General features: G+C 41.2%; 1 protein-coding gene across 2 annotated transcripts in view; it reads right to left on the reverse strand.

Annotated features, from left to right (window-relative positions):
* Positions 1-240: 240 nt before the first annotated feature.
* gfra2b (GDNF family receptor alpha 2b) overlaps positions 241-20,036 on the reverse strand; it is a 69,251-nt gene continuing 49,455 nt past the window's right edge. For both annotated transcript variants that reach the window (XM_079551230.1, XM_079551229.1), the window contains 5 exons: positions 9,803-9,912; positions 8,776-8,916; positions 3,899-4,083; positions 1,599-1,646; positions 241-539 (listed from right to left, as the gene is read on the reverse strand). In XM_079551230.1, the coding sequence (XP_079407356.1) occupies positions 405-539; positions 1,599-1,646; positions 3,899-4,083; positions 8,776-8,916; positions 9,803-9,912 (619 nt within the window). In that variant the 3' untranslated portion in view covers positions 241-404. The remainder of the gene's footprint in view (positions 540-1,598; positions 1,647-3,898; positions 4,084-8,775; positions 8,917-9,802; positions 9,913-20,036) is intronic.

Below are 20,036 nucleotides of genomic sequence, written 5' to 3' on the forward strand. Positions count from 1 at the left end.
GTATGTTTGGGTTTAAGTGTGTTGCTTTGAGCTCCAGCCAAAACCCTTGCGCTTTCACCAAATCTGTCTGTGATCCAAAGACAGAACTGGAGAGGGGGCCCAGTCTGAATGTTCCAACTCTCCAAAGTCGAGTCAGTATGATCCAAAATCCCAAGTGTCTCTCATTCTCTGCCTTCCTCTGGTTGTCTTGCATAGAGCCGTCTTTAACTTTCTCAGTTTATATTGCACGGGCAGTCGTCCCCCGTTTTCAAAAGGGCCTCGCCGATGTTTTCAGTGGCTGTTTTGGTTTGGCATTTCACTGCGGCTGTGCCTGGTTCGTGCCATTTACAAGGGAGATGAGAGTTTGTAGCGTATTCATATGGGGGCAGAGTATGGCAGCAGTTTGAGGGTGGGCAGGTACACATTTATGAGAGCAGAAAGACTGTGAGAGCGGACACACACATCGGCACGCACACTGGGGAGAGGGATGCTGGATGCCGACCGCTGCTCCTCGCGTCTGTCGGGTCATGGGAGTCAAATGACCCATGAGCCAACAGGGCCTGCAGAGGAAGAGGCAGAAGATAAACCAAAAACAGTTGATATTTGAGGACGTCACGCAGTATTAAACATTATCCTAAATAAAACCATGTAAGTACATAAATATGTTTTTTTATTCCACTTTGACCACTTCCATAATATCGTCTGATTGGAAAAGCTCTCATCATGTCATACTGTTTAAGGTTTGCTTACTCTGCTGACCTTTATACTTTCATTCACCTCAATTGGTCATAAAATGTGGTCTGATCTTTATTAAAATCATAAGAATGATTAAACAGTGTCTGCTTCAACTGAAACCACCCAAACATTTACATTTGATCATGTTTTTATTGGCCATAAGATGTAAACATTCACAGGACAGGGAGGAATAAGTGAGTACACCCCCTGAATCTCACTGAACTGCAGCAGTTTTGTTAAGAGGATTATTATTATTCCATGCGGTTGTGAATGTCTGTTTTTCTGTAAAATATCTCGATAAACGTGTGATTTAATTTTTTCATTGATGACAGCAGGTTGTCCAGGCCCTGAGGCAACAAAACAGCCCCACACCATGATTCTCCTGCTCCAGACTTCACAGTGAGGACAGGGTTTTGATGTTGATGTGCTGTTCCATTTTTCCTCCACACATGACGTTGTGTGTTCCTCCCAAACTATTCAACTTTGGGTCCATCAGTCCACTGAATATTCCATGTCCATATGTCCAGTCGTGCTGTGGAGCATCCAAGAGCTCTTTCGCAAACCAAAGTTGAATAGTTTAGGAGGAACACACATGGAGGAAATATAGAACACTGGGTTCACTTACTTATTCCACGCTCTCCTGTCAATGTTTACATGTTATGGCCAATAAAATAGGATAAAATGTAAATGTTTGGGTGGTATTAGTTTAAGCAGACACTGTTTACTTATTCTTATGATTTTGATGAAGATCAGACCACATTATGACCAATTTAGAAATTCCAAACAGTGTACTTACTTTTTCTTCCCACTGTATGTAAACAGTTATCAAATTTTCTCTATCTTTAACTGTTTAACAGGCCTTTTTAACACTTTACGGTTCTCACCTCCTCACACTTGAATTCTTCTGATGGGATGCACTTCTGGTCTCCATCCTGTAAAACGAACCATCATAATCAATGTTGTTTATGTGACTGTGGCTCAACAGTTCCCATTGTCAGCCCACTCCCTCTCCAGATAATGAACTCTGATTGTTGCCGATTAATTAAAAGCGCATTTTCTCCACTTTACTGGGATAATGAATGGACAGTTGTACTCTTGGGCATTTTTCACTCTCAAACCCTGTGATTGGCTGAGATATATGTTTATCAAGAAAGTTGGCCACGTCAGTATCAGAAAATCCGAGAGTAAACAAACATAAAATTTAAATTTATCAGCGTCTTCCATCTGCGTCTTTTGTCAGTGCTTCATTAGCATATCTCCTCCTGTGCCTGGGTGGGAGAGCCAATCAGATCTTATCGCTCAACCAGAAAAGAGAAAAGTCTTTTCAGCAAGAGGGAATAATAGAAAGCAGAAGAAACGGCTGGAAATGCTTCACGCCTGATCATTATCGTTCTCCCTGAAATGTACAAGTCTATAAATATCCATACATGTGTATGTACTCTGGCTTTGTTAAATTGCACAGATGCGCCATATTATCAATGTTGACTGTTTGTGAGGTAACTTTCACGGACACTGTATGCCTCTGCAGGTCTTTTTTTCTATAAACATGAATGTCTAGCAGGCTTTTTTATTTTTACCGAGAAGTAATTGCTGCATTTATGGGGGGAAATGTACTGTTAAAAACACATATATCCACAGCAGCTTGTGTCCCATTGCCTCCAAAGGGACAGACCCTACACCAGTATTATTACAGGATATTTTTCATATCATACTTTCTAAAGTATCAGATTGCTGTTCATCCAGTTTTCTCTCTCTGTGTTTGTCTGGCCTATACCTTATCCTCTTCTTTTCAAATGTAACTTCATCTCAGTGTGTGTGCATATTTACTGGAAAACCCCAGTGTGCGACGAGTGATATTGAAAATGCCTCTGAAAGTGCTGAGGGACAGCAGTTTGCAGCATTGTTATTATGTTGAATAACCTGAAGGAGGACCGGTGGATAGCTTAATATAGGAGAAGTAGAGTAGTAAATAACATTTTTAAAAGGTTTCTGTGCATGCTGCATCAAGGGACTTAATAGTATGAGATACATACTGCAAATAACATGTTAAAGATTTGGCCCAATTCTTGAATTTGACTTGTCTGACTTGAATCTATAATAAAATACATTTAAAGTTTTCCCCAAAACTATCGCAACTGTTTACAGTTATACAGCGTGAACTGTATCATTTTTTCTGCTCCTGATTTTTAACATTAACACTGTCCACTATGAGGTTATTATGTTTAAAGATGTAAATCTTAAAAAAAAAAACTAACTCTGGGGTTTAAACAGAAGTGGTGTAAAAACCTTACGGTGCGTTCCAGGCAACTGATAACTGGTTTCTTTCCCCATTAAAAATTATCACCTCAGCGCGTTCCAGGTGAATAAAGTCGTAAATAAACCAAACGGCTAATGCTACAACTGTTAGCTCATACGATGCTAACGTTGTGTGAAAATTTCTCCAAACCAGATATACTTAAAAACATCATTAGCTGCGCGCCTCCACCATTACTGTCTTCATCTCGTACACGAACTCGTAGAGATTTCCGAGTTTACAAGTTGTAATTACCAGTTCGAGCGGTGTTCCAAGGCATTTTTCCAAGTGCGTGGTGGGAAATTTACCATTTACCATGGAACGCACCATTAGTTACTAAGTTTGTCTGTGGCAACCAGAAAAGCACCTTGTTTAAATGTATTCCTAAAGTATAGTATACAATTGCAGAGTTCCACCAGAAGAAGCCATTGTGCACGTACCACAGTTTGACAACCACTGATTAAGGTAACAGCTTTTAACCTCCTCACATTGACTATGAATACATCATCTCAGTGGGTTAAAATATACTGGTGCATTGAGTTGCATTGTGTACGAAATGCGCAGTATAAATGAGGCTCCATTGCCTTACACTGTTTGGTGTAAAGTATTGTGTTTTATTACATGCCTATACATCTCTAACTCACGCATCAAATCCTTTCCTTAATGGAAAGACATTTCCGTTGGCCTTTCCTTCCATGCTGTGCGTAATGGATGCTCGTGTGCTCTCTGAATAGTAGCAAATGGCACTAATGTGTGTGAAGGTGAATAAGTACAAAGCACATAAAGACGTTCTGCTTAGTGCTCTTCACAGTTGTTGCCATATGTTGAGAGCTATAGCTGACGACACAAAAGGGACAAAAGGTAGTAGAGGTGCTCATTTTGTCAGCTTACATGTAGATTGGCACAGGTTGAAAATATACAGGCGCTGTCCAGGGGTTTGATGGCATTGCCGTGCAGAGAGGGGGCGGGCTTAGCGATGATTGGCGGCTGGGCAGGGGGTAAAAAGGTGGATGAGACTTCAGTGGATTGATGTGCCCCTCCATCAGAGCCGTAACCAAACATTTGGATTGCATTTTCTGGAACAAGAGATAAAAGGCTGGGTGAGGATCAACAAGAAAGAGCAAAACAGCGTGGGGATAGTGGCTATGAAGTTCCCTTATTAATCCTTTTGTACTCAGAGCTACAATATTGACAATGACAAACCTACTGTCCAAATCAATGCATGCTGCAAAAACTAAGCTCCGAAGACTTCAGTCCTTGCTTGTCTTTCAGCAAACATATTTTGTGTGACTAAGTTACAAACAATGAAGATATGGTTGAAATGTTTAAATTAGGGAGTAAGACCACAGCACACGCACGTCCCTTACAGTCACTGTCTGTGCAACTTTATGCTCAGGTTCAAAGGTCAACTTAGAGGTTTGGCTCTGGACTGGGCAGAGTTCAGGTCCACAATGTGAGTATATCCTTGTCTGAAGGGAAATGTCTAAGGGAAATGTTTTGGCTACCAAACAACATTCACAGATAGCATACAGCAATGAAGGGAGAGATGATCCCACCTCCTGAAAGTGCACAGTGTTGTTGTGTCCTTGGGCAAGACACTTCACCCACATTGCCCCCAGTGTCTGCGTACATTGGTGTATGAATGAGAGTATGAATGGGTGAGTGGATCCTTGCTGTAAAGCGCTTTGAGTGCCTAATGTAGGTGGAAAAGCGCTATATAAGTTGAGACCATTTACCATTTACCATGATTTGAACCACCTACACCGCTGGAAAGTTGATAATTTAAAGGGGCTAGATGCAAGTTAACCATTTTATACTCACTACTGTCACCTCAGGTCATACGTGTAACTGCACCTTCTATATTAAGTGCATACATGAAGGCAATTCGGACCCGAAGTGACACCTTTTTGAGTGACAGTGCAGGATTTTAGAGGCAGTTGTGGTGAACAGGTCTGGGCTCATTCTACACATTAGGACATTGTTGGCATATTTAGGGGGAGGAAATTAGATAATTTTACCATTTTTAAACTCTGTATAGTCCCTTTAAAGTGTTTTTGTAGTCATAGTGGAGTGTCTGTATTTAGTCTATGGTTACAACCTGGTCTGCGTAAGGCTGCCTGCACACTAAGGGAGATGCTGTCAAAGATGATTACCAATCCTTATTCATAGTTAGAGACAAACATTTCTGACCCCTTGAAGGCAACAACTGACAGAAGGTTGGACAAAGTCCATGGTCTGAAAGTGTGGCCGCCTTGCATAGCTGATATTTTACGGTATGTAAGCAGGGATGAGAAATCGCTACCACGCCCGGCCTCATAATGACTACAGGAAAAATGGGTGTGACGTTTGTTTTGACAAGTTGACAGACATAATGTGCATGCATGTCATTACAAGTCTTTAAAGTGCATATGACACTACAATACTCACTATATCACACGTGTTCGGCATAAAAAGTTGCATAATGCACCTTTAAAGAAATAGATCTTTCCATAGAATTCTGATTTACTAATTTCTCCTAGATATAACATGGTTTAAAATTGTTTACCTCTATCTATGTCACTTCCTGTCAGTCCAATGAGGAAGTGAAACAACAAACATCACACAAAAAATGACAAACTAACAAAAACTGTGTAGTATAATTGTGTCAACCTCTTAACCCCCACCTGAACCAGCGTAAAAAATGAGAAGAAAACAAGGATGAAAACGCAACAAAAAAGCATCAAAAAGTGACCCAAAAAAAGTCACAAAAGAGCAAAGAAAAGTAACGAAAACGCACCAAAAAAAGCAATGAAAGTAAAAAAAGCAACAAAATGTGACCAAAAAAATGGATGAAAGTGCAGCAAAAACGTAACAAAAACTCAACAAATTGTGACACATTAAAAAGCAACAAGAAATGGAAGAGATGAAAAAGAACGTGGGACGAAAAAAGATCAATTTACATCAGTTTTGTACGTCTTAGCTTTCAAATGAGGCTCATAGGCTGTAAACTCCAGTCAAGAAGCTTCTAGATTTGATTTAAGCTGAACTGGAGAAACTGCGCTCGGTTAAGGCGAGTGGTGAGAGGTTAACTATGTTTTAGCAAAGATCGTGTCTAAAGTGTCATATGCACTTTATGGAACCACTGAACGAATTGAAATAGCCTAGAAAATGTATTGTCCTTACATGGAAGTCTGATTCCCCCCGCCTTTAACCAAATGGTCAAGATCACCTTTCAACGGCCTAATCAAAGAAGTTATACTGAACTTGTGTTTGTTGGAACACTTTCAACAAGGACTGTAATTGAAACATCAGAAAGTGAGTTTGGGGTCTTTGCCTGGATAGTGGCTGCGTCAGAAGGTCCTACAAAGAATGAATTACAAGATGTGTCAAGCAAGACTGAACACTTTATTTTGCTTCTTAAGGTTATAAACACCAACATCACAGAAATAAAACGATGTCTGAAAGTCATCTGGAGCAATTTGTTATTTATGTTCATAATCTCTAATCTGATAAAGTTATATGTGGAATTCTTAGGTCCCCTTATGTGCTTGTTTCAACTTTTTTTTAAATAATTATTCACAACTAGCACGCCTATCCTCCTAATATTCTACATATTGAATATTTTTTGGGATTGTCTGTATCTGTGTGGAATCTGAAGGGTATGGCCTTATCACTTTGAGATAATTGGAGTCAAATGTGCTATTAGAGGCTAAAATGTCAAATCTTTCATAAATTTCCAGACTTTAGAAGATGCAGAGAGCTCACTTGTGGAACTTTTTGTGGGAGAAGTTAACTATATTATTTCATTAAAAAAACACAATAAAAAGTATTTCCCATTTCCCGGAAGTCAGTTTCAGCTAGTGTATGGTCAACAAGGCCCGGGAACCGCAAAGCCTCACTTAAAGGAATAGGCCACCGTTTTTACATACTAAGATATGTTCTTACCTCACTTTAGACGTGTTAATATATCCCCGTCTGGTCTTTGTCCGTGCGCTCTGTCACGCACACGGAGCACATACGCAGCCTCTCCCACATGTCATATAGCTCCGAAAAAGCTCACGATAGAAGCTACCAAGCTCTTCCACGTGTTCCCTATTTAAATAAAGTTACGTGAAGTGTTTTCATGCGAAGTATATTTACACAGAAATGTAACATGTCGATTTTATAAGCAAATAAAAAGGGGGACTATATTGTGAGGCGTAATGATACGAGGAGCACAGCGTCCGCGTAGTAACTCCTAAAGACTTCCCCCGCTCACTTCCGTCAATAACCTTTAGGAGTTACTGCGCGGACGTTTTGCTCCTCGTATCATTACGCCTCACAATATAGTCCCCCTTTTTATTTGCTTATAAAATCGACATGTTACATTTCTGTGTAAATATACTTCGCATGAAAACACTTCACGTAACTTTATTTAAATAGGGAACACGTGGAAGAGCTTGGTAGCTTCTATCGTGAGCTTTTTTGGAGCTATGTGACATGTGGGAGAGGCTGCGTATGTGCTCCGTTTGCCTGGCAGAGCGCGCGGACAAAGACCAAACGGGGATATATTAACTTGACTAAAGTGAGGTAAGAACATATTTTGGTATGTAAAAACGGTGGCCTATTCCTTTAAGACCCAAAACAGCAACAACCGTGACCATCTTTCCCGTGATTTAATGATCTCCTTCAAGCCCAAAGTGACTATACTGCTCTAAATGTAGGTTTGTTTTTCACACATATATCTGTCATGTAGGTATTATCGTATTTTTCAGACTATAAGTCACACCAGCCAAAAAAATGCAGTAGTATAAGTTGCACCAGCTTTGTCAGCACCCTGTGCATGGAGGCGTAACTGCACGGTTTACAAGCCTCTCCCGGCAGCACGTTATTCAAGCTCTCATTTGTGAACTCGTTCCTCTAACTGTGGCGATCTAGCTTTTAGCCCTCGATTAGCTCTTCTAGCCTCACAAGCTTCTCGCCCCAAACGTTCTTTCTGCTGCTCGTTTACCGTTTTTTAAAATTGTCATCGGTACAAGAGTAGCAGATACTGGTACACGAGCCTAGAGCGCCCTCTAGCGGCTGTCAGTGTGAAAATGACAAACATGTGAAATGATATATTTTGATATATAAGTCGCACCTGAGTATAAGTCGCACCCCCAGCCAAACTATGCATACTACGGTATGTGTCACGTACTACTGCTGAAAGCCATGTCAATAACTATAATAAAATACAAGTGCCATTACTGTGAGTGGACTCGCCTCTCCTCGGGCCTGAATCATAACTTTGCAGGTTGGGACAAAACCAGCTTGTTTCTATGGAGATGTCGCTCCTTTGCTTTCAATACAGGTAGCCAAACATTTGGTTTAAGCATGTCATGTCCTGCGTCAAATGGTTTTATTTTCGAACAGCATTGTGGATATTTAACTGGTTACTAGGATCAAGTTTGATATGGCTGACATGTTTTTTACCTTCTATCTTCCCCTACGACAACAGACTGCCTCTCTCTCCTAGCTCAAAAAAGCAGATCACCATTGCATCTTTTTAATATTTTTGTGTATTAGCTTGAAAGCTTAGTTCCTTTGGTCAAGTAAAATAAAATAGATTATGACTTCTGATAACATCCAAATACGCACTTTTTGACATAGGCATAAAATATACTTCTAAATCCACACTCTATTATTACATTGCAAGTATAAATGGCAGCTGGACAGCCGCTTGGAAACCAGAGCTTTCAAATCAATGTGCCTATATGCATTAATGTACATGTTCATGCCATGTGTGCGTCCCTCCCACTGCGCTGACTCACTGAGGCAGGTGTTGTGAGTGAAGTCGCGGTGGAAAGCCTCGCACACTCTCTCCTGATTGCCAGTGCCCCTGCAGGTACACCACAGGCTGATGCTGATGTTGGAGGGACTGTTGTCGCTGTAGTTAGGCGTCACATCTGAGCCTGAGCCCAAAAAAGAAGAGCAGAGAGGTAAGAAGGAAGGAGCGGAGGAGGAGAGAGGAATAGGAATTAGGACAAGATTAGTGAAGAAATAATGTTAAGAGGATTTTCTGCAATGTGTAAAATTGAATCAGTGGATCATTTCCAGAGAAGTAGAAAATCACCTACAAAGTATTTTTTAAACAATGGCATGTGCTGAGCCAATAACTATGTCCAAAGTAAATACTTATTATTAAATAAGCTCCTAAAGGGAGTTCACTAGATTTTACCATCATGAGTTTTTGACCTAATTACATCACCTGAATTCAACAACACCTGAGTTTCGTTCATTTATATGAACCCACTATAGCATTAAAACCCTATCTTTTCTGAAAAATGGATATACTGTATAACTCCTGAGGGTACATTGAAAGGAGGTGTTTTATTAGAATAAAAGAGCCAAAAAGTCCAGACAAGAGAAATTGCCAAAAAAGTACCCTTGGGGCATCAAGGGCTATGCTACTGTGAAAGAGAATGTGTTGTGAAACTGAAAGCTAACTGTGAACATAGAAATAAATGAATGTAAAAGGAACATGCTGCCTCTGTCCTTTGGCAAAGCCTGTGTGCCTTAAACTAAGAACTGAAAAGTATTCAGAAATATGCAGCGATGTCACCTTATTAACCCACTTCTCAAATTAAACGTCACTTTATTTTTAGTATTTCTTGTAACATTTAAAATGAATATTGCATGTGTGACCTGGTACGTTTTGACGATGCCTTTTAATGAACGGAACAGACTTTGTGTGGGCAAAGAATATGTAATTATGATATGAAACATTTATCATAAACTACCATAGTTTGTATCCAAAGGACCAGACATGATTAACAACATCACTTTTTGAATACTTACCAACAAGACCGACATAAGACATAAGGCAGCCATAGTAGTTGTCATGCGGACAGCTGGTGACAGTGTGCGGTGTCATCTGGCAGTTTGTGTGATAGTCTGCAAGCCGAGACCTATCAAAACAACACAACCATGTCTAAAAATCATGTTACAGCAGGAAGACAGCCTGATGCATGCCGTCCTTCATGTTGAAGATAATCTTTCCCATTTTTAGAATACATGTCCTGCAGTACTTCATGCATAGGTAAATTCACACTGTGAAGCTATACATGTGAGGCCGCTTAGCTTCATCTGACCTACTTTTGCACTCATTCACTCTATGTTATAATATGTTCTCCCTGTCACCAGGCAACCACTGCTTAAAACAGGTCCAATTAAACAAGAATGAGAGTGATGGTATTAAGGAGGATGGGCTGAATAATGGCATATGGCCGGATCTGTCGGGAGAATGAAAAAGTATCTCATAGACACAGCCACCTGTAGCTTTGAAAACGTCAGAGGTCAAAGAGCTCATCTGTTCTTACCTACTTATTATGCTTAAACTGACATTTTCGAAAAGATTTTGTTTTGTTATGATCCAATTAGGGCAGGGGTGGGGAACCTCAGTCCTCAGGGCGAGACCGTTTGACCATATTTAATATTGTATAGATAAGGCCATGTGTTGTTACGGGACGTACTGAGCGGCAGTGACTGACTTGATTGACAAGTTCTGCGTCATAGCGACAGTCCGCGTATTGCAGGAAAAATGGACAAATGATTTTAAGTGAAAGGCAAGCCAGTGTGCCCAGTATGTGGCGAGGGGCAGTTATGAAGTCTCGAGTGGAAAATCAGCTTCAAGTAGCATCGCATCATGTGAGTCTGACGTGCAGAAATGACGATCCTCCATACGATCAATCCTATCTTATGTGTTTGGCCCCTGATGTGTAAAAGGTTCCCCACCCCTGAATTAGAGTGACCATTGCAAAACGCCTTCCTACCATCACTCATACATAATACATAATTTTAAAAGGTTTTAACTCCATCTAGTAACTTAAAAAATGAAAGTCTTGTGAAGTAGTTCAGGTATTTGTTTAGGGACTCATGCATGTAAACCAATGGGCGCTGGTTGCTCTGCTTTATGACCACGACACTGGGGGCCACCATTGCTGTAGTACCTCCATATCGCCACTAGGCCCCCATTGAAAAGCATTGGAGTTTAGACACCTTAAAAACAACTTTAACGCCTGGTTTCAATGTTTTCAACACTAGACTAGGCTAGATATTCCTCCTGAGATAACGCTGGGTAAGTCACAATTCATGAAACCAGGCTGGTTTTCGTAAGAAGAATTTTTGAAATCTCGCACTTAATGAGGGTCGGACTGTTAGCATTGGAGCAGCGCGAGCTACACGTCACGCAAGGGCCGAGTCTACGGTGAAGATCCCGCCCGTATGTCCTGCTTCGTCAGAGCTGGGGAGGGGGAGTCTGTAAATCCGCCATGAATTCCCCCTCGACTGTGGTCATTATGGTAAATGGGGAGGAGTGAGCAGAAGACGTCCATTATTTTTTACAGTCTATGATGTAAACACGCCACGCCGGATTGTAGGAATGGGCTAATTTGCATCCGCTGTCCCACTCTCACACTCTCATTCATCCTGGCCAATTGTACATGTTTTTAGTGGTAGGAGAAACCGGAGCACCCGGAGGAAACCTACACAGACAGGGAGAGAACATGCAAACAGAAAGGCCCCGTCCAGGTGGGAATCGAACCCAGGACCTTCTAGCTGTGAAGCAAATGCACTGACCACTGTACCACCCATGTTAGACAATGACAATGTTTGCAAGGAACAGATTCACAGTTAAAGCAGCACTAAGTAACGTGTCTACCTTAATAAATCCTTTTCGTAGTCCCTGTGGGGGTAGTGCGAGTGTCTATGGGATGATTGGAGGGTCTTTCATCTCCCCCTGGTGTCTCTGGCCAGAAAACCATGTTTGCAACTTCACTGCCACCGGACCAGAGCAACCAATACACACTAATAGAATCACGAAGAAGAAGCTAACATGCTAACGGGCAAAGCTAACTGCGGGCTAGCGTCACTTTAAACAGTACTACAGCCAAGTATGAGTGAAAAGAATATTTCCATTGTATAGTTGGATGTACAATATCCCTCTCTAGGGACAAGAGTTACTTAGCACTGCTTTAATTAATATTAACTCACTAACTTCCATTTATAGTTCTGCATTCTATAGTTGTTTTTTTCCTTTTCCAATCCTTTTGGACACTCTGGATATGGGAAAGGCTAGTTTATTTTCATTGTTATATTATATATTAGAGTTTTGAGCGCCCGAATGATCCTGGGAGCTTATTTGTCGGGGGTGTGGTACCCCTGGTGGGTCTCCCATGGCAAACAGGTCCTAGGTGACGGGTCAGACAAAGAGCGATTCAGAAGCCCTTTATGAGAGACCAACAGGCCCGGTAAACCGTGAGGCCATCCTTCCGTGGACCCACCACCTGCAGGAGCCATAAGGGGCTGGAGCAATGTGATTTATCGGAAAAGTGGAAGAAAATGGATGGATGGACTGATGAATATACATATATGGGGGACAAACGCAAGTCTCTATCACTTTCTGTTCCAAAGTTGTGTCCGAAAATCTACGATGTTGTAAGTGGCGGGAGTATGGGGTTCAAAATTTAAAGCGCAATTCGGCGCCCCCTTCCAGCAGATGACGCCCTGCCTGAGTCACCTAGGGCCGGCTGTGTGGCCACCTCTTGCCATCCTGCTGAATGTACTGTATTATTGGGCGGCGCTACTGAAGTAGTAGTTGTAGGCTGCTGTACTGTAGTGTAAACCGGAGAAATCTCCACAGTCAGGGGCAGGAGGCTACAAACCCATGCGGTCCAGGGGCCGAGTATCTGCTAATGCACAGGCCATGAAAGCCAATAGAAATAAACTACTGTAATGACGCGTACACACCGCACGGGGCCGGGGAGAGACAGTGTATGGAAGGGCATCTCCGAGTGTCCGGGAAAGGCAGGAGGTTTAAAAACTGAACGAGGTCTGCATTGAGTGTTGGAGGCAGGCAGTAAAACTATTCTACCGTCACCAACGTATAATCAAAGAATCAAGAAACACTTTTCCATTAACAAATTTGTGTTCGGAGAAAAGCACATGGGAAAAACCTAAGAGGAACACTAGCTCCTCCTGAAGCGAACAGAAGAGGCATGCACGAGAGAAAAAGCAACTCTAGCGAGTGACTGCAACGTGAAACTAGAAGCATGTGACGTGAGCTGATGCATTTGGTGCGAACGCACCATCAGAAATTCAACAATGCTGAGGAAAAAGCAACAACAGCCCTGTCTCAAGGATAACCACTCTTGTTCTGTCTCTCTGTCACTTTAGGTTTCCCGCACACAGCAACCTCATGAGGTCTGTCTGGCCCTCTTGCTTTGGGACACTCTGACTCACATGCCTCTGTGGAGTCCACTTAGTGTTTGGCAGGCGCTTATTTGAAGAAACAAAGGGTTTTCAGGACACCGGGCATGCCACCAGCACTCCTCACATCCACAAGAGCAAAAAGGCAACTCAGGTTGGACAATATTATACCATATTCATACACTATTCAAAACACAAAATCATTCAAACTCGACGTATTCAGAACTTTGCAACAACCCAAAACTTTATCTGTGTTACAAAAGAATAAGAAATAATATGTTGTTTCGTTGTATTTTGCACAGTGACAAAAAAGATCAAAATAATACATTTTAAGGACTGAAGTACGATTACTGTGACCAATAACTACTCTATACAACTCTGATCAACATAGTCACTACTAACACCATAGTCTGCCATCAAACCTACGTATTTACTTAAAATTAGCCAATATACCATTCTCCTGTTGTGTTCTTTGTAAATCACATCCAAGCAAATACAGGTCAGTCATATTCGTCTCTTGAACACAGGTATATGCGGTCTCTGGAGATCTCCCATCAAATGAGTGCAGAAGTGAAACCTGTTTGCTTCATACAGTGGATTCAGTTATCTCTGTGTGAAAAAATCTAATCAAACAACACCACGGCTGAGTGAGTACAAATGGTCTTATGGCTGCAGACATGGAAAGAACAGTCACTGCAATTACCTCCACTATACTAACACACAGACGACACATGCCACAGATGCAGTGCATGCTGGATAACAGCTCTCACATGGTATGGCACACTTTATCGTCTCTCAGTTGGGCCCTTTTTTGGGCACATGGCAAAGATGCCCAGACTTCTCTATCCACGCACACTTCCTCCAGCTGTTCTGGGGGATCTCGAGGCGACACAATGGGACACGCCCGGAACAACCCCTGAGGGGGGGCATGAGGCATCTGCAACAGATGACTGCTCTCGACATGAAGGAGCTGCGGCTCTACTTCGAGCTCCTCCTGGGGACTGAACTCATTATTTTCTCATTCATTGTAACTTTTTAAATCCTGTTTTAAAATCTATTTTACTCTGCACAATTATGTGATTCTCAATTACAGTTACGCATAAGAAGAAGAAGAATTAGAGCAGTGCGAACACCCTCTTCAGCGACACTCTGGAGGAAACTACAAACCATTCTGAAAGTGGCTTTTTGACTTGTGTAAGTTTATTTGTATTCCCTACTATCTGATCTTGGTAAATGGTAAATGGTCTCAACTTATATAGCGCTTTTCCACCTACATTAGGCACTCAAAGCGCTTTACAGCAAGGATCCACTCACCCATTCATTCTCTCATTCATACACCAATGTACGCAGACACTATCTTCATAAATTACCTGTTCCCCCTGCCCAAACAGCATTTGTGTCTGTATTAAACCTTCCCATATTGACGATTAGCTCCTGTCTTGCTGTTCGCTTTAATTAACAGTCCCTGAGTGGGATGGCTCATTTGCATGTTTACATATTTACATAGCCTTAGAGTTGCAGGGTGCCACTTCCCATAATCTTCATCATCACGTAGACTGCCCTTGGTATCAATGTGCTTTCATAACTTTTGGATGACTTGCTGTTGTGTGTTCCTGTCATTGCTCACTTCCTGTATACTTGGCAGAAAATCTTGAGCAGGGCAGGGGAAATGAGTTGGATGGTAGAATGCTCCACACTAAACACACAAACACAATAGGCAGAAGAAAAGGCCTGTTACACAGCTTAGTCCTCTGTGACCTACAGAGTAAGGCCAAGATATTTCCATCATGGCTCCCGCTCACCTCACTGACCGTGTAATGGAGCAGTGCCGTGGCTAGATTGGCTTCCTTTGCTTTAAAACACAATACCCTCTCCCAAAGCTGCCAGAGGCAGTTGAGCCATAAACACACCGATGCTCAGGCCGATGTGTTTGCATACACTGTCATTAGCAGCCAATAAGACAAAGGCACTTTTGTGGATTCTCAACCCAAACATGCCTTGAATTCTTTGTGAAGGTCTTATCATCCTCAGACTGTGGCGTCAGAACATTTGGGATTCAGAGTCAAGTGCATTACTGCAGAGAGGGCAGAAGATAATGAAATTAAACAATGTATATTGTCCACTGGTTTTTATAATAGTTTCAGTTTTCCTGCAGCTCTCGCTTTCAATTGTCATGCCTTTTTCTGAATATCTATATTCTGGACTGTTTCAGGAATATTATGCCCCATTGAGATAATTTACCCAATACATGGCAAAATTCAACTCACTGTTCAGGGTCACTATGGCAACACATACGGGGCCAAGCTATATCTAACATGTGATAGATGTAGCTATATTTGCTCGATGAACACAGATATACTGTATCAGCGTTCATCGAGCAAATATTTTAAACTCTAAAAACCTGATCAAACAAAGCAGAACATAGAAAACACAAGGTCAATTGATTTAAGTATTGAAGCCGATTAGCAGGTACAATCTTTTATTAAACTTTGTGAGATGTGCTTTCCCGACTTATTAACCTTAAATTGATAACAAACTACGACTTAATCCAATAGACAATGTATTAACCTTCTTTGCCAGTAAAACACTAAATATGTAGTCGGGCTGATAGATTAGTATAGTTGGCACAGATCGAGTAAATGACTCAAATTGGGAAGTGACACAGACATAAACGTAAGTTTAGTTAAGGTCAGTTCTCATTGCTATATGGACATTAACTTTGCACATTTCCACTGGGAAACAGACACAGAAAGTTTCTGACACTTTTGCCATAGTCTTTGCTTACACCCACTGAAAACATTTGCTCAATTTACATCAGAGTGAACCAGGAGAAAACATCTTCTTATGGTAAGTGAAATAACAAATTACAGACGGCAGACTTCGTTTAAATTTTTTGATGAAAAATGTCTTCCTTCCGAGGCAGCTTAGAGTTGGAAGTGTGTCCATCAAAGGGTCTGTAAATACCGGAGAGAACGTTTTCTGCACCAGGAGATGAAGTCATAAGAATTAAACTGAAACATCTGTCGTTTTTAATAACAACTATGTTCACTGCGAGGACGCCTTTCATCTTTTGAGCCTACCATTAACAAGTAAAATAAATCTCTGTATGAATTCATAGTCTGATGTAATTATTATTCCAATGTTTCCGGAAAAGATGCCAGTTTTGAAGTTGCTGGTGAAAAGGAGTAGCTCTGAATGTTAATTTGTGCTGAGTGTTTAGTAAGTGCATGCTAATGAAATCATTCAGTTCAGTGGATCCCAAAACACCAGGAACAGCTGATGACATCGGGGTCATCCGAGTTACTTATCAACTTAATGGGTTTAATAGGCTTCAGCTAATTACTGCACCTAAATAGCTACAAGATATTTTGCACTTTGCCCCATACTCATGCAGTCTAAGCTCTGTGTTTTTCTGAATTGGCCCAATGTGTGTTATTATGATTGTCATTTTACTCAAAACACAAAACATAATCAACCTCAACCTGGGAATGTGTCGTCAAAACTGCTAAGATTCCTGGGATTCCAATCACATTTCATAATAATACAGTTGGAGATTTTCGAAATGTAAAACTTTGATCAGTTGTGACCCGATATTCCACTATGGAACTCAGCCAGTCCGTTATTTTAGCCCATCATTTTAATGTGTGGTTGTTTGTACATGAGGGGAAGTACAGCTGTGCTCAAAAGTTTTCATATCCTGACAGAATTTAAGATTTTCTTTTGGCCATTTTTTAGAGAATATGAATGATAACACAAAAACTTTGTTTTCACTCATAGTTAGTGTTTGTGTGAAGCCATTTATGGTCAAACAACTGAGTTTACTCTTTTTAAATCATATTGACAAAATAAACCACCAAAATGACCCTGATCAAAAGTTGACATACCCCAGTTCTTAATACTGTGTTTCCCCCTTTAACATCAATAATGGCTTGGTTTCTTTTGCAGTAGTTGTGGATGGGCCTCTTTATTTCCTCAGATGGTAAAGCTGGCCATTATTTTTTGGCAAAAAGCCTCCAGTTCCTGTAAATTCTTGGTAGAGTTTAGATTTTAGGATTTTAGCCTGAGTCGGGCCGAGATGTCACGCATGACAGTCGGGTTTGGGTCGGGTCGAGCTTCAATTTTATTTTATTATCATTATTATTAATGTTCAAAATTATTATGCAAATTGTATTTCAGTGCCATAAAGGTAAAAAAGAAAAGTTTTTCAATGAAACTCATGGATGGTGTTGTGTCTCAGGGCTCTTTGAATCACAGACATTAATCTCAGACGCCTGGGATGATTGGTTGTCAGGTTAAGCCCAGTTCAGGTAAAAAAAACACTGAGAAAGGACATTCCACATTATTAACCATTTTCAAGCAAGATGGGAAAGAAAAAGGATCTCTCTGCTGATGAAAAGTGTGAAATAGTTGAATGCCTTGGACTAGGTATTAAAACCTTCGATATTTCGCGAAAGATTCAGCATAATCATCATACTGCTAAGAGATTTGTGACTTTTTCAGAGCACACACGGGTTTGAGCAAATAAAGGCACAATATGGACGGTTTCTGCCAGACAAATACATCAGATAAAGAGAACAGCTGCTACAAAGCATCAGACAGGTATGAAGCTGCTGGTGCCTCTGGAGTCTCCCGAACATCAAGGTGTAGGACCCTCCAGAGGCTGCAGTTGTGCATTCCATCCGGCCTCCCCTAAAGTTTTAATTCAATCCTGACGAGCGGAAATGGCTGCAGTGGCTCAGAAATACATGAAGACTCATTTTCAAACAGTCTTGTCACTGATGAGGCCGTGTAGCCCTGGATGGTCAGATCAGTGGAGTAGTGGATGGTTGGTGAATGACCACCATGTCCCAACAAGGCTGTGACGTCAGTAAGGAGGGGGCGGAGTCATGTTTTTGGCCAGAATCATGGTGAGAGAGCTGGTCGGCCCCATTAGGCCCTTTTAGGATCCCTGAAGGTGTGAAAATGACCGTTGAAAAATATTTGGAGTTTCTGACTGACAACTGGCTTTTATGCTACAAAATGAAGAGCCGTGCTTTCCCTAACAAAATCCTCTTCATGCATGACAACGCACCATGTCATACTGTAAAGAAAACCTCTGCATCACTGGCTGCTATGGGCATAAAAGGAGAGAAACTCATGATGTGGACCCCCTCCTCCCCTGACCTCAGCCCTATTGAGAACCTTTGGAGCCTCAACAAAAAAAACTTCTATGAGGGTGGGAGGCAGTTTTCAAGCTGCTATCACACAAGGGCTCCTATGTTAAAATATAACTTAAAAAGTTTAGGATAATAATATGAGTAAATATGACCTCCTAATGCTGCAAATTCAACAAATGATAATTTTCAGTTAATTACAAGCTTTAAAATGTATTGAAACGATGAGTTGCTTAATAATTTGGAACAGTAGATTTTGAGTTTTTTACAAAATGTGTTTCTGAAAAAAATACTGGGAGGTTTTTTCAATCAAATTATGATGACACTTAAAGACTTGAAAATTATGCTGACTGTCATTTGAGTTGATAATTTAGAAAATCTTGGAAAAATGTCATTTGTTCCGAGTGCTTCCGTGTGAGGAAAACGAAAATGAAACTACCACTTAACGAGTGCATGCACTGCAACGCAGTGCAGGTACATTTTATTATAAAGCAGCTTTGAAAGCATTGCCAATTTTATTCTAAGGTTATAAATACTGTCTAATAACGATCATTAGGCTATTTCATTTCAAAACCAACTAATTATTTTTTAGATTGCACTTGCACCGTGATGTACCAAACCGCGGGTCCTGTCTCCTGAATTCTATTTCCTGAGTTTAGTGAACATATTGCAGATGTAGTCGCTCATTCTGCTCGTGCTCTGGACAACGGGCTCACTCCTTTCTGCAGCTGCAGTGAGGTAACTTTGCACTAGACTATACAGTCATTACAGTGGTTCTGGGATTGCAGAGGCTCAGAGCTTTGTCTGGTCAAAGGGTCAGGTCATGAGTACAAATCATCAAATATAAGAAAGGAGTACGGGTTCATAAAACACTCTATCTTTAGCATTCATTCTTTTATACATTTGTAGTGGCCACAGTTTTTGGAATGGGTTGGGAACCACTGGGCTACTTAGTGCGGGTCTACAGCTATACTGAGTGACGGGTTATATGGACTATAGTGGACATTTCTTTGTAATAACTCATAATCTCAGAATATCAAATGTGGAGACTAGCGAGTTTGTTATATACCCTTTGTTGGCAATGACAGAGGTCAAACGTTTTCTGTAAATCACACACTGTTTCTGGCCCATTCCTCCTTGCAGCTCTCCTCTAGAGCAGTGATGTTTTGGGGCTGTCGATGGGCAATACAGACTTTCCCTCCAAAGATTTTCTATGGTGTTGAGATCTGGAGACTGGCTAGGCCACTCCAAAACCTTTCTTACGAAGCCCCTCCTTCGATGCTCAGGCGGTGTGTTTGGGATCATTGCTGAAAGACCCAACCACGTTTCATTTTCAATGCCCTTGCTGATGGAAGGGCATTTTTCACTCAAAATCTCACGACACATGGCCCCATTCATTCTTTCCTTTACACGGATCAGTCGTCCTGGTCCCTTTGCATAAAAACAGCCCCAAAGCATGATGTCTTATTATTACAGGTAATGAGTGGACAGAGGAGCCTCTTAAAGAAGAAGTTACAGGTTACAGATGGAGCTCTCTTGGTGTGAGTGTTGGCCATTGAAGCACCATGTGTGCTAAACACATAATTGTCCTACTCCAACTGACACTGCACTCTTCTCTCTTTCACCAAAAGCTTCCTGTTTGTTCACTCTTCTGTTTCCATAAAAAAACAACA

This window comes from Gobius niger (assembly GCF_951799975.1).
Source record: "Gobius niger genome assembly, chromosome: 2".
NCBI lineage: Eukaryota > Metazoa > Chordata > Actinopteri > Gobiiformes > Gobiidae > Gobius > Gobius niger.